The sequence below is a fragment of the Lagopus leucura genome, unplaced genomic scaffold (assembly GCF_019238085.1).
Source record: "Lagopus leucura isolate 7727_CA_CO unplaced genomic scaffold, USGS_WTPT01 Super-Scaffold_100030, whole genome shotgun sequence".
Lineage (NCBI taxonomy): Eukaryota > Metazoa > Chordata > Aves > Galliformes > Phasianidae > Lagopus > Lagopus leucura.
In genome coordinates, this window is record NW_024962281.1 from 7,657,423 (window position 1) to 7,670,079 (window position 12,657).

Consider the following 12,657-nt stretch of genomic DNA (forward strand, 5'->3'; position numbering starts at 1 on the left):
ACAGCAAACACCTGTCAGTAATGTAGGGAAGGAACTGACATCTAGAAAATATCGCTGCAGCTGTAGCTATGCCTTTGCTAAGGCAAACAGCACCGGTCTTGGGGTCTCTGCATAATGCACAAGCAGCCCCATGCTGCAGCCCTGCAGGCAAGCTAGCTGCTCTGTGGAGCAATTAGGAAGAGCTTTTTCCATCAGCTGTCTGTCCATCTCATCCTCTTTGCTCATTTTCACTTTGCCAGCAGCGTGCCTGTGCTAACAGCACGGTGTTTCTTTTCAGCCCTTCAGCATCAAGGTAAACTGTGAATTTTCCTGTGGTTTTGTATTTTGCAGTTGGTTGTATTGACATCTTACTGCCTTCAGTGACCTACTCAAAAAGAGCGCTCATACCTTCATGCTGAGGAAGTACTGTAGACCTCTTCCAGCTCTTTGAGATGTACTGCAGTCCTGGTTGGAGGGCTGCTTAGCAAGAAGTCTCCTGCAGAGGGCTGAAGTAGGGCAGGTCCCAAATCTTGGACAAGAGCTCTGTGTAGCAGGGAGACTTGTAGGGCAGGGAAATGTACCAAAAGGGGCTAAATAGGAGCCCTAAAGACCTGAGAGAAAAGCCTGTTCATCAGACCCCAAGTATAAATCAGATGGACCACAGAGCTGAACCTGTGATAATCCAGGGAGACAAGGCTGAAACCCTCAGGGATCCGTATGCTGCGGTTGCTTGGAAGGGTTCAGCATCCTAGGGATGTATGGACAGCCACGAGACAGCTCTGCAGCACACACACGGGGTCCTCCTACGCAAACAGGCTCCTGCAGAGGCAGTACCACAGCATCACACTTTCATACAATCATCGCTTTCCACATCGCGCTGCAGCATGCACAGACTGCTGCTGTGTTGGCCATGGGAGTTGGTGGGCAGAGCTGCTAGACTGCAGGGATTGGGAAATAGCAAGGGAGTACAAGGTCTGCAAAGGGTTTTGCCAGAATCAACAGTCCTCAGAGCAGCATTTGCATGCCCTTAAGGATTGCATAAGTACCTGACACCTTTTATGCAAAAAAGCAGGAGGCTCAAGCCCCTGCAGGGAGCAGTTGAGCTCAAAACCCAGCTGTGCTTGGGAGAAGTTGAAGAAACGCTGTGAGAAGCAGGAGATTTGTGAGAGGCCTGGAGGCTGCCAATTCATAACACCAGTCCTGCAAAGCCTTAGAAAACACTGTGAGCCACATGGGGTCAGTGGGTCTTGGCAGAAGAAACATCTGTAATAAAGTGCAATTTACAGCAAACTGAAGACTTCCCAGAGTGCTGATACCTTTCCAGGTTCATAGAGGACTGCTACGGTCTCTTTACAGTGTTAAAGGGCACCACAAAGAGCAACCAAAAGCAAAACAGAGGACAGGATAATATATTTGGAGCACCTCTTGATCTTTTTGCCTCCTCCTTAGGAACCCTGTGGAAATGACATATTGCATCGCTCACCCGGAGCCCTTCCTGGAGGTCAGCTGCTTAGAGCACTGCTGGGGACAGACATCGCCTGCAAGCCACCGGATCAAACTGCAAAAGCAGGCCCTACAAGAGGAAGGAATGATGGAAGAAGGAGCAGTGGGTAAACCTGCTAAAAGGAAGGAGTTAGCATTGCTACCTATGGTGGGCTCACTAACTACAGCACAGGCAGCTTTAGTGCATGCTGTTGTGTGCCTTCTTAGCAGTTTTGTAATCTGATTAATAAACCCTATGATTTCTGTGCATAATTTCTGCTGGTAGCAGGAGAAATTCAGAAGGTGCTCAAATCCAGCAGAAGAGGCTACTAGGGCACCCTCCTCATCAGCTCATTGGTTTTGGAGGACAATTAATGCAGGTTTTATGGATGATTATTTCAAAATCTAAATGCTTGAAATCACTGCAAGTTATAATAGCGCTCTCAAGTGCGCCGATTTTCATTTGCAAGAACCTATTTTAAGCCTCAAATCGTGTACTGCTTTTACAAAATCACATAGAGGTCCCTGCACACGATTTTAGCTGGAATCAGTGAGCAGACATCGTTAGTGCACATTTTTACCATCTCATATTCATTCTTCTCGGAAGGTATAAATAACATTCAAGGATTCACCCGCCCAAAGGCAGAGGAATCTTGCATCCCTAGAAACAGCTAAATTGGATCCAACTGGTGACTTCTGCCATGCATAACTGTGAGGTGGGATTTTCCCACGTAGAAATAAGTAGCAATAACATATTTCTAAACCACAGTGTTTGCACACATTAAAAAAAAAAATAAAAATCGGCACACAAAATATTAATCTTGTGTCAAAGCCTGCTGATAATCAAGCTATAGACAGATAAATGTGATACATGCGGAAGTACTTTATGAGAGTAAAAAAATCGATTTTCATTAGCTGCATTAAGAAAAAAAAGATCGTGATAACTTAATTGAACAAAAAAAAAAAAATCAATATCTGTGGAGGGAGCCAAATTAATTGGCATTGAGTGAAATTCTGCCAAAACCTGAAAGTCACTCTGGCCTTATCTACAACAGAGAGTATTTGCAGATCAGGTCACAGCTAAAGTGGACTCAAACACTGTACGTTCACTCAAGGTCTTCTGGAAATGTCCTGCAATAAAGTTTACACAAATAAGAACATATTTGCTTTAAGTAACAGCATAAACGAAAGAACAGGAAATACACATGGCCCATCGGGTGTTGGCTGGAAGAGGCATGACTGCAACAGTTAAATGTCCTGCACTCCAGGATTGGTGCGTAGGAATAGAGTTCCATCTGTGGGCTCTCTAAATGCAAACCAATTAAAATCTCCAAACAACCCTCTGAGGTAGGTAAGCATCTTTTAATGTCCATTTTTACAGGCAAGAGAAAAGGGCTGAAGGGAGACAAGGAGATACACCCAAGGCCCTACAGCGAGCCAGAGAACCCAACTGCTGGTCCCCGCTAACAGAACCCAGACCACATTCTTCTTCTCTGTGTCTGACATCTTCACTTGGGTTTGGTGCTTAGTGCTCAAGGGACGCGTGGCGAGCAGCCGGACCGGGGACTCACGCGTCCCTCCTGTGAGGCTCAGTGAAGAAAAGCAACAGCACGCTGTGGAGTTATCTTTATTGTAGAAACATGCTAAGACACAGCGAGGCGGCAGAGCCCGAGCCGAGCAGCGACTACAACAACATGCGTGGGGCCAACGCGGGAAGCCACCACTGGGTCCCCACAGCCCTTCACCCTCCACCTGAGCAAGTACAGGCCTGTTGGCTGCAGAAGGGGATGAAGGTGAATCCAACAGCACTGGGAACTCAGCAGCTTCCCTGGTGCTTGACATCAGATCTTCCTTTACTTGTCCTAGAGAAACAGGGGGCAGATGGTTTATTACTATAGTTCCAAAAGGCAAGGGACATAGAAGAACCACAAGGAAAGCTCAAAGCTGGGTTGCTTTGGGCCACCTCCACCTCCTTGTGATAGGGAACTGCAGTACTCTGCTCTGCCAGCATCCTTTCCCTCTGCAGGGATACCTGAGGGGAAAAGGAACGGGCAAGGCCCAGCCCAGTAGAGATGAAGTCTTCATGATATTTGCATCCCAATGGGTTCAGCCCCCTCAGCAGGGGCTTCCCTTCACCCTGCTACTTCTGCAGAAGACACACACCCCATCGTCGTGCTGTGGCAATAGGGAAGGGTGTGTTGCAGAGCCCTTTGCCCCAGACATACCCCACAGCCTGCCCAGGCAAGGTTTGACACCCAAACCCTTGTGAAATGTGGACAAGTTGTCCAAGAGGGAGCAAATCACCGCACCACTGTACCTTTGGTCACAGCTGATCCCTGGTATTTGCTGGCAGTCTGAACTCCATTATTTCTGGAAAGAAAGAGCAAAATAAGTCTATCCACAAGCACAACTACTGTTGTTAGGCTGGCAGAGCATTAGGACCTAGACGACAGCCCCTTCAGACAGCTCAGTGGCCACAGGAACCAGCTGGGATGCAGAGTGGCACTGGGGCAGTGGATGGGTCACTGTTAGCCTCAGAAAACAGACAAATTTCAGCCTGGATCTACGTGCTTTCTAAAACCAATATCTAGCTGGAAAAGGTCCTGGTTTGTTGTTTGTTTGGTTTTTTTTCTTTTCTTCTCCCCTTCTTCTACATTCTTAAGAAAGGCATGACAAAAAGAGCACTGTAAGAAAATGGCCTTGCCCATTAGAAATCTGGGAGTTCTCTATTCTTTAGAAAACAGATTAAAAAGGAGAAACTGGATATCCTTTTTTCTGCCTGACCTCTTAACTAACATGGACAGACTGGTGTCTATCACATGGGAGATCTGTGAAAAAGCAGCTGAACAAAAAGAGAAACTGCAAGAAAAAAAAAATACAGCACTGAAAGCTAAACATTCTGGAAAGACCCACCATTAATACAGCTGTATGTCACATGGACACATGGAGGGCACAGTGGCCAGCTGCCTTGTTAAAAATAAAAATAAAAATCGAAACCCTGGACTCTGCTACATTCATCTGCAGTAAAGCAGAACAGGATCAGAGTTGGCTGCTGATGGCTCAGACCTCACACATGCAGCAGGGCCCTGCTGCCAGCCAGCCCCAGGGCTCTCTGCAGGAAGGTTTTCCACCACATCAGTGCATGCTGTCCAGTCACACCCTTTATCGTCAGATCTCTGTCCAGCCAGACTTCTTCTCCTGTCCCTTCCTACAGCCATCCCTCCCTGATGGCAATCCAGCTGCTGTTAGGGAAGGACTGCCACAAACTTGGAAATCCAGGGGGAGCTTTGCTAGAAGGAATGGCTGCAGGCTCTGAGCTTGGACACACGTTTTCTCAGGCAGCACAGCATTACCGTGGCTAATTTCAAAACACAACTCAAGGACAAACTACACTTCTGGGCAGCAAAATTTTTTCCAAGACTCAAGCCTTTGGGCCTTCACATCTTTGTTCTGCACATTGCAACAGCCTAAAACCATTTCTGATGCCAAAGGCACTGTGATCTCCTCCACACAGTGAGTGCCTGGGCCTTCAGAAGGATGCATTAAGCTGAATGTTAGCATGAATTTCAAGTGGCAGAAAATAACACTGATCAGTACATTGTCCATAAGCTTCCAACTGAGAAAAAAGGGAAGTCTTTGATGGACACAAGGGGTTTGCTAAGGAAATGGGCTTCCATAAATTTCCAATCTGATTCTTCAGGTGACACAATATACATAAAGAAAGAAATAATAAGTCTTTGTTTGGAGGGGTGTTTTTGTGGAAGATTTTCCCCAGTGGAAAAATCTTATCACTTCCACTTTAATTGCTTCCAGCTCTCCTTGGAATAGCTACAAATTGTCTGACTTCTGGCATTATGGCATATTCCTCTAATTGCAGAGACCCAAGAGCTGTAACATCTTGGTAAAACACAGAATGGTGAGGAATCGCAGCCCAGGCACAACTCTGAGGAAATCATGTCTGGTTTTCAGTTGCCATGGTACACCCAATCTTGTCTGTCTCCAGCAGCACAAGCACAGCCACCAACAGGTATGCATAGTGTCTCCACTCCCAGCACACATGAACCAGCAATGGCTTCATCACACCAAAGAACAAGACACACAGACCTCCACAGCATGATCACAAGCAAAACTGTTTTTCTCTCACTTTTTCTCCAGCTTTAAACAGTGTTGAGAGCACTCTGGTACCTCACAGAAGAGAGGAAGAGGAATGGGAATGCCTCATTTCTAAAGTTTTGGGTATGGGTGGATATCCTGGCAATGAGCAAAGTAAAAGCCTTATGATGGTAATTTTGTTCTAAAGCTTTTCAACAGGCAATACTGTTTTACCTACAAACACTGTCAGCAAATTCATATTCAGAAGCCATCTCTCTCATTGAAAAAAAAAAATAAAATCTTGCACAACTTCTCCATTTAGCTGATTTGGTATTTTGATTCATTCCAGGTATGGAATTGGAGTAAACTTCAATGTTTCCCTGGGGATGAATATTCAGTTTCTCAGCAGTCCATGCCAACACTGAGGTCAGTCCCATACACCCAAAACACACAAATTAGGACAGGCTCCAAATCAAAGCTCTGGATGCTGCTGAGCTGCCATGTGTAGGAAGACAAAGCACCACTGACAAATCTTTGACTCATCTACTATAGGAGAATCACACAAGACTCAAGACTTTTCCCGAAAGAATACCACTTAGGGAATACATTTCCTTCCCAACCAAATCCCTGGATATCATTTGGGAAATTAGATCCTTATCATTTATACAATTGCAGTCTTTTTTGGCCTCACCAAAATCCCAGGAGAAAAGCCACATGCTTTCCCAGACATGTCACTTTCCTACCATACAGTCTGGATAAAACATGGAAATTATGCCTCAAAATGACTTAAATCCGAATCTGAAGTATGTTTACACACGTGGACTACATGCACCCTGCTAACAGGGCTCTGATGATCCCACCATAAATACAGGATCCAGGCTGGGACTCCAGCACACACCCAGAACAGAAAACAGGATGCCATAGCAGGGAGGCACTTACCATTTCAGGGACAGTCTTTCGGCATTCACCTCGATAGTTTACCGTGATGTAAACTGATGCTCTCCTGCAAAGGGAGGACAAGACATTGCTTATTCACTTCCAGTGCCACAGCTCTCTGACATCATCACGGCAGTCCTCTGTGGGCTCCTTAAAGCTTTGATGCTACTTCCAATTTGATGGCATTTATTACTCCCCATACAATCCTATGATTGGGCAGAAAGGGAATAAGGGACTCTGGAAAGTTGTGTATCTTAATTAGCTGTCATCAGATTAATCTCAGACATTTGATCTATGTTTGCTTAACAGCGAGGCACCAAGGACACACTTGATAGTGAGTCATGATATATCAAAACAAACAGTGTGCTGCAAAAGACACTCGGGAACGGTGGATGGCCCTGTATTACTGAAATCTCTCCGCCTACTCACATGGCAGCTGAACACAAGTCACATTCATTTTTGTATGTTTTCCCATCAGTGCCACAGACGGGTTGTGAGGATTCGCTGCAGAAAATCCTTCCACCCTTTACCCCGTGCAGAATTCGATCACAGTCCAGCTGAAGAGAGAAAGAAAACACATTTGGTGCTGGTTCTTTTGCAAGACCCTTCTAGGCACAACTTAAAGGGCTCACAAACCAGGCATTGCCCTGAGCCCCTCTGCCCTGCAGCACATTCATCACACCTTCAGCAAAGAAATAACAACTCCTCCTGGGCCAAGCAGCTATGATTTGGGGACAAAGCCACCCTGACCCCACTTCCAGGCACAGACCCACTCATCTGATCCACCCTGACATCTCAGTCCAGGGCACATTTATCTCTCCCTGCAAATCCACAAGCATACAAGAAACGTCTGCTACCTGTCCCTAGTCCTTTATCAGGGCTTTCACGCTTGTTGCTTCTGCAAGACACTTGGCAGAAACGAAGGGAAAACCTCGACAATCAAGTCCAGCCGCCCAAGGGCAGCCCGACACGCAGCACGACTTGACACCCACAGAACGAAGAGATACAAACATGTATGAATAGCTCTGACTAATTAAGCGTGCCCTCTCGTTTCTTCTCGAGCATGACAGCAGGAGCATCTAGGCATTGATTTTCCTACAAAGCAGACGTGGCACAGCTAGAAGGAGCTCAGAGCAGGAGAAACAAGACTCCTCATGATTAGATTGTCACCCCACAAGCACACTGGCACACAGGTGCCTGTGGAGTCATGGCAAGTTTCGGACAGCAGAGGTCGGAGATCCTACAGCCCTCTCTCTTCCTCAGTCTCACTGCCCACCTCTGCTGAAGGTGGGCACCAAAGGCTTAAAAAAAAAAAAAAAAAAAAAAAAAAAAAAATTAAAAAAAAAAATATGCAGAGACAAAAGAAGTGAATTCTGTGTTCCCATCCCCTTCTCCAGGTCCTATAAAAGGTGTTGCAATGACTGCAAATGGTGCAATCGGAGAAGAGCTGCAGGCAGGACATTTTGCCTCCTGTCTCACCTGGACAAACACCATTCAGCACAGAGCAATGGCTCATTGCTTTGCTGGGGTCAGCAGCACTACGGGGTTGAAAGCACTATGGAGAACAAAGGTTTCCCAGCTGGGCAACGCAGGGGGTTCAGTGGCACGGGGTGCTGCAGTAACACCCTCTGTTTAAACATCACTTGCTAATTTCATTAATGTGCTGCTTCCTCCCTCATCTGGGTAATTAATGATGACACGAAGACACACAGTGCTGACCTTCGCAGTTCCCTGCCAGATGCCTTCCCACACACCAGACACCGCTGCCCACGGTGTGACCCACACGTGTACAACCACAGCCACACCAGCAGTCCCCCACAGTGACTGCTGCCTCTCCTTCAGGACAGCATTGCCCTGGGACAAAGCTCCCGGGTGGCCTGGAGTGAGGAGAGGGGCAGGTTTGCTCTCTGAATCACTCCTTGTCAGTCAGGCTGATCAGCATCCACTCCTTCACCAGACCTATCAGGAAATACCACTAAGCCCTGAAGCAGACTGGCATTATTATGCCTAATGCTTCCTCTGGAATGCATTAAAACTGCCCTATCTGAACCACCTCCCAGCTTTTTCTATTCTAATATCATTTTTCTAAGAGCAGTCGGTGACAGACACTTCAGAGAGAGTTAAGGCAGTATGCAGTCAGTCCCTCCAGCCCCACAGAAAGGCATTTCCTATCCCTTCCAAAATGGTACTAAATTGCTGTATGGACTATAAGTGGCAAGTCATTTTTTTAATCATTGTAGCTCTTGGCAACACCCTGTGACAGCAAGATCCACAGGTTAGTCATCCTTTTTATAGTAACTTATTTTCTCCTATTAGTTTCATAATTTCTAGTTTAGCTTCGTTAAAAATAACAAATTTTCTTCTTGTGGAGATGGAGAGAGCATACACCTTCTTCTCCCTCCCACACGATTCCACATACAGTCGTTATCTATTGCTCAGTGTGTCCTCCTCCACTACTCCCTCTCCCCTCCTCTTGCCAGCCCCCCAGTCAGCCCCAGCACCCTGCTCTGGCCATGGTCTTTAACCCAACATCTCAGCATTCAAGAAGAGCCACCACCATCACCTCCTGGAGGACGCTCTCCCATACCTGACTTACTTCTACAACGAGCCAACTCCAGCAGCAGCACTGGCTTCAGAGACTCCCATTTGGACGCATCCAGCCTCACTCCTTTTTGATGCCAGGGGACAGCATCAGGGTATAGACTCTACCACCCACTTAAACCCCTCCAAGGACACAAGTCTCAGTGTGAGGCTAGATATTGACAACAGAAACTGGGGCAGCTGCTGGGAAAGGCTGTGCCTGACCCGTGGGAGCTGGGCATACCGGCTGGTAGGTGTTGGTGCCTCCGCTCTGTCCCTGGCGGCCAGGTGCCGGGCTGCAGTCCTGAGCCAAGTTTCCTTGTGGGCTGGCAGGGAGAGAAAGCGCAGAGCTCATGGCACAGCCACAGGTGTGCAGATGCACTCAGCCACATCATCACCCCAGGGTGGAATTAAACTGCACTAAGGTGCACTGCCATTATTTTGCACCTTGTTTTTCAACAGGGCATTTGGCTTGCCGTGGGATAGAGGGAATCCCTGCAACAGGACCTTTGAGTCCTTAGGGGTGGTCAGCAACAGATGCCCATCATAGCGATGATCCCAGAAACCTGGTCCCTGAATGTGCTACAGCCATTTCTGCTATGGAGATCTTTGCACTCTGTCTGCTGGCAGTGCTGGCTGGGGGCAGATGAATGGGCTGCACCAGCAAAAAGCAGGAAGATTAACAGAATTCCTCAAGGCTTAGACAACACAGCAACTGAGCCCTGCCAGAGTCTTGCAGGCCTAAAATCCCAGAAGGGTTGCTCAGTGCCCAGACAGCACATGGTGCACACAGCACTGCCTCAGGTCAGCAGATGAGGATGCACTGGGCCAGGCAACAAGACAGGAGTGTGCCTGCCAGGAGGCAGGATTCAGGGGGCAAGGCTAGGGAGGGATTTTGAGCGCAGCAGTCACCACTGCTTTGTGCGCAGGGGAAGCAAGAATGCCTTTGAAAAGGAAAGAGGGTCATGCATATGCCCTATTCTATATGTTTTCTCCCAGTGTCAAGACCCCAGGAGTTGCAGGGCCAGGCTGGGATCCCAGTGCTGCTGTACTCACCCTCTGTTTGTGGAGAATGGCCGTCTCTCATTCATACCCTGCTGTAACCCTGAGCCACTGCAGCTCCTCTGGAAAATGGACAGGATCGTGTTTTAAAACCAAGCAGCAAAGCAGTGAGATTAAAGCAGCTCCTGTCCCTCCTTCTCATCCCCCTAGACCCTAGGAACCATGGGGCTCTTTATGAAGAAGCAGCTCTGATGCTTGCACTATAGAGGAGTCCAGAACTGCCCACTACATATGCTCATACACAATCCCATTAACTAGCAGGGCTTGTAATGCAACCTGCCTCTCTGCCTTCGCCAGCAGGCTCCTGCACCTCAAGCACCAGGACCACAGGTAACCCTTGACCGTCAGGGTCCCCAGACCCACTGACCCCTTTTCCCAAGCCTGGTGATGCTTTGAGCTCAGTCTCACCTGGTTTGCACACTCTGCAGCAGACTGTTTGTTGCGCTGGGCAGTTCCAGACTGACCTCCTCTTTGAGCTTCTTTTTTGCTGGAAAAAGAGGAGAGGAGAAAGAAAAGAGCACTGTGGCGGTGCAAATGCTGCCAGGACCTTGGGTTGCCCTGCAAGCCAGTATCATGTCATTAGGCACCAGCCTCCCCATCCCTGGTGGCCCTGCACCTAATTCCCACCCCTAAGCCTTTTCCCTTCTCCTCACCATTCCCACTGTACGCTACATCCCGGCTCCAGGTGGCTGCTTTCATATCAGGGCTGCTTCTGCATATGCTCTATGGGAGTAGAGAGAGAGCATCTGGAAGGCAAAGTACATGCGTGGGAAACCCCTTGGGAGCTGCCCCAAGAAAAGGGCTGCTCTCTATCAACCCTGCTTCTCCTCTGCTCCCTGAGGGGTTAAGGGGGAGGGTGGGAAGAGGGGCAATAGCCACGGCCCTACTGCAGGAGCAGCTCCTGGGGGGCTGCTGGGATTCGGGACTTGCCCAGGTGCAGCCACACAGGCAGAAGCTGCAGTTTTGCAGCGTGAGCTTTCCCTCTTTGCTGTTGCCAGGAACTGTACTCACAGCTTCTCGGCACACATGAGGCACTTGTTGGTGTGCTGCTTGCCGGAGGAATCCCGGACAGGGTCGTTCTCCCGTGTGCAGGACAGCCGCCCGCCAGCCTCAAACTGGGAACGATACTCACTGCAGTCATCCTATGGAAGGAGCAGCAGTTAGGGCACCCTGCCACATCCCTCTCATCTTCAGAGACTTCCCAAACGCACCACAGGAGAGCCCGGGTGTGAGAGATAGAAGAGGGTGTGTGGCACAGCCACATGGCTGCAAACAGTGAGTCAGAAAAGAGACAGGTGCCTCTGTCTGCACGGCACGTGTTAGGAGCTCTCTGCCATGCTCTAATTGTCATGCTCCACGTGGGGCTATCCAGAGCGTGCTAGTGATGTGGTAACGGGGTCCCTCCCACTTCTCCCACTGCCCTTAATACAGCTCTTTCTGAAGTTGAAAAATTCACATTGGAAGCGAGAAGTCCCCCCCCACAACCAACAGCACCTTGAGGACCAAGCAGCAACATCTAAAGCACGACAGCACAATACAAACATGCTTTAAAGTCCCCATTTTTAAGTCAGCTACCTGAGGCCCTGCAAGTAAGCCAACTCCAAATAGCAGATACAGGAGGTGCATAACCAGATCTTAACCATAAGCATCATAACTTAACCATTACTTTTTACCCACACCTTCCCAGTGCGACACTGGCAGGGTGAAGGAGGGACACAGTGAGGCAATGAGCCAAACCCCAGGTGAACCCCAGACCTACTGTGGCAGAACTGCTTCTCCCTAATAGTATCTCTCAAGCCCTCTCCCTTTAAAGCAGTATTTCTGGAGATTTGCTGTCAGCCCAACCTCTGCTGCACAAACCTTGCTGAGATGTGCATTTGCCTCCTTCGCAGGCCTGCTGCATCCGTGACCCACTAATAAATGCAGAGCTTTCTTATCCTTTGTCATTTCTAATTGATGAGCAGGAATTCTCGTTAATCACTGCCTGTGTGATCTTGCACTCTCTGTTATTACATTTTATCTTGTTTCTATTACTCCAGGCCTCAGTGCTATCCAATTAGTCCTGAGTGATCTGCTGATCCTCCCTCCCAGCTTTGCCATCAGCAAGTTTCATTAATGCTTCCATTTTTTTTTTTTTTGTGTGTGCCACTGTTATTAGGAAAAGCACTGAAACAGGATTATCCCCAAGAATGAGGCTTAAGGGGACCATACCAGTTCCTAGCAAGACAGAAATGGCAAGATTTACTTAGTGCTTTTTTTTTTTTTTTCCCCCACATTGCTGAATTGCTCTCACCAGAGAAGTATCAGTGCACAAGGTCACAGTGGCTGCGTCATGAGAGTGAGGTTTCCAATCAGGGAAAGCTGAAACCGAGCCACCCTAGGGACAGCACAGGACTGAACTCTCCTCCCACGACATAACGAACTTTTGAGCATCTCAGAGCTCACATTTAAAGCTTTTCACCCAGATTTTCTTTTCAACCTCATTAGTGCTCTCAGCAGCAGTGCCTTCTCTGCCCTCGTGCCAGA

General features: G+C 48.1%; 1 protein-coding gene and 1 long non-coding RNA gene across 4 annotated transcripts in view; one reads left to right on the forward strand and one right to left on the reverse strand.

Moving 5' to 3' along the window:
* Positions 1–1,054: 1,054 nt before the first annotated feature.
* LOC122185575 lies at positions 1,055–1,731 on the forward strand. Its single transcript, XR_006180918.1, has 2 exons — positions 1,055–1,303; positions 1,429–1,731. It is a non-coding gene; the product is annotated as an uncharacterized LOC122185575 (long non-coding RNA).
* A 1,343-nt stretch (positions 1,732–3,074) lies between these two features.
* Positions 3,075–12,657, reverse strand: part of LOC122185573 (serine protease inhibitor Kazal-type 5-like) — a 71,716-nt gene continuing 62,133 nt past the window's right edge. For all 3 annotated transcript variants that reach the window (XM_042881501.1, XM_042881500.1, XM_042881499.1), the window contains exons 9-16: positions 11,143–11,273; positions 10,540–10,618; positions 10,126–10,193; positions 9,314–9,395; positions 6,919–7,046; positions 6,493–6,556; positions 3,779–3,831; positions 3,075–3,323 (exon numbers count right to left, since the gene is read on the reverse strand). In XM_042881501.1, the coding sequence (XP_042737435.1) occupies positions 3,826–3,831; positions 6,493–6,556; positions 6,919–7,046; positions 9,314–9,395; positions 10,126–10,193; positions 10,540–10,618; positions 11,143–11,273 (558 nt within the window). In that variant the 3' untranslated portion in view covers positions 3,075–3,323; positions 3,779–3,825. The remainder of the gene's footprint in view (positions 3,324–3,778; positions 3,832–6,492; positions 6,557–6,918; positions 7,047–9,313; positions 9,396–10,125; positions 10,194–10,539; positions 10,619–11,142; positions 11,274–12,657) is intronic.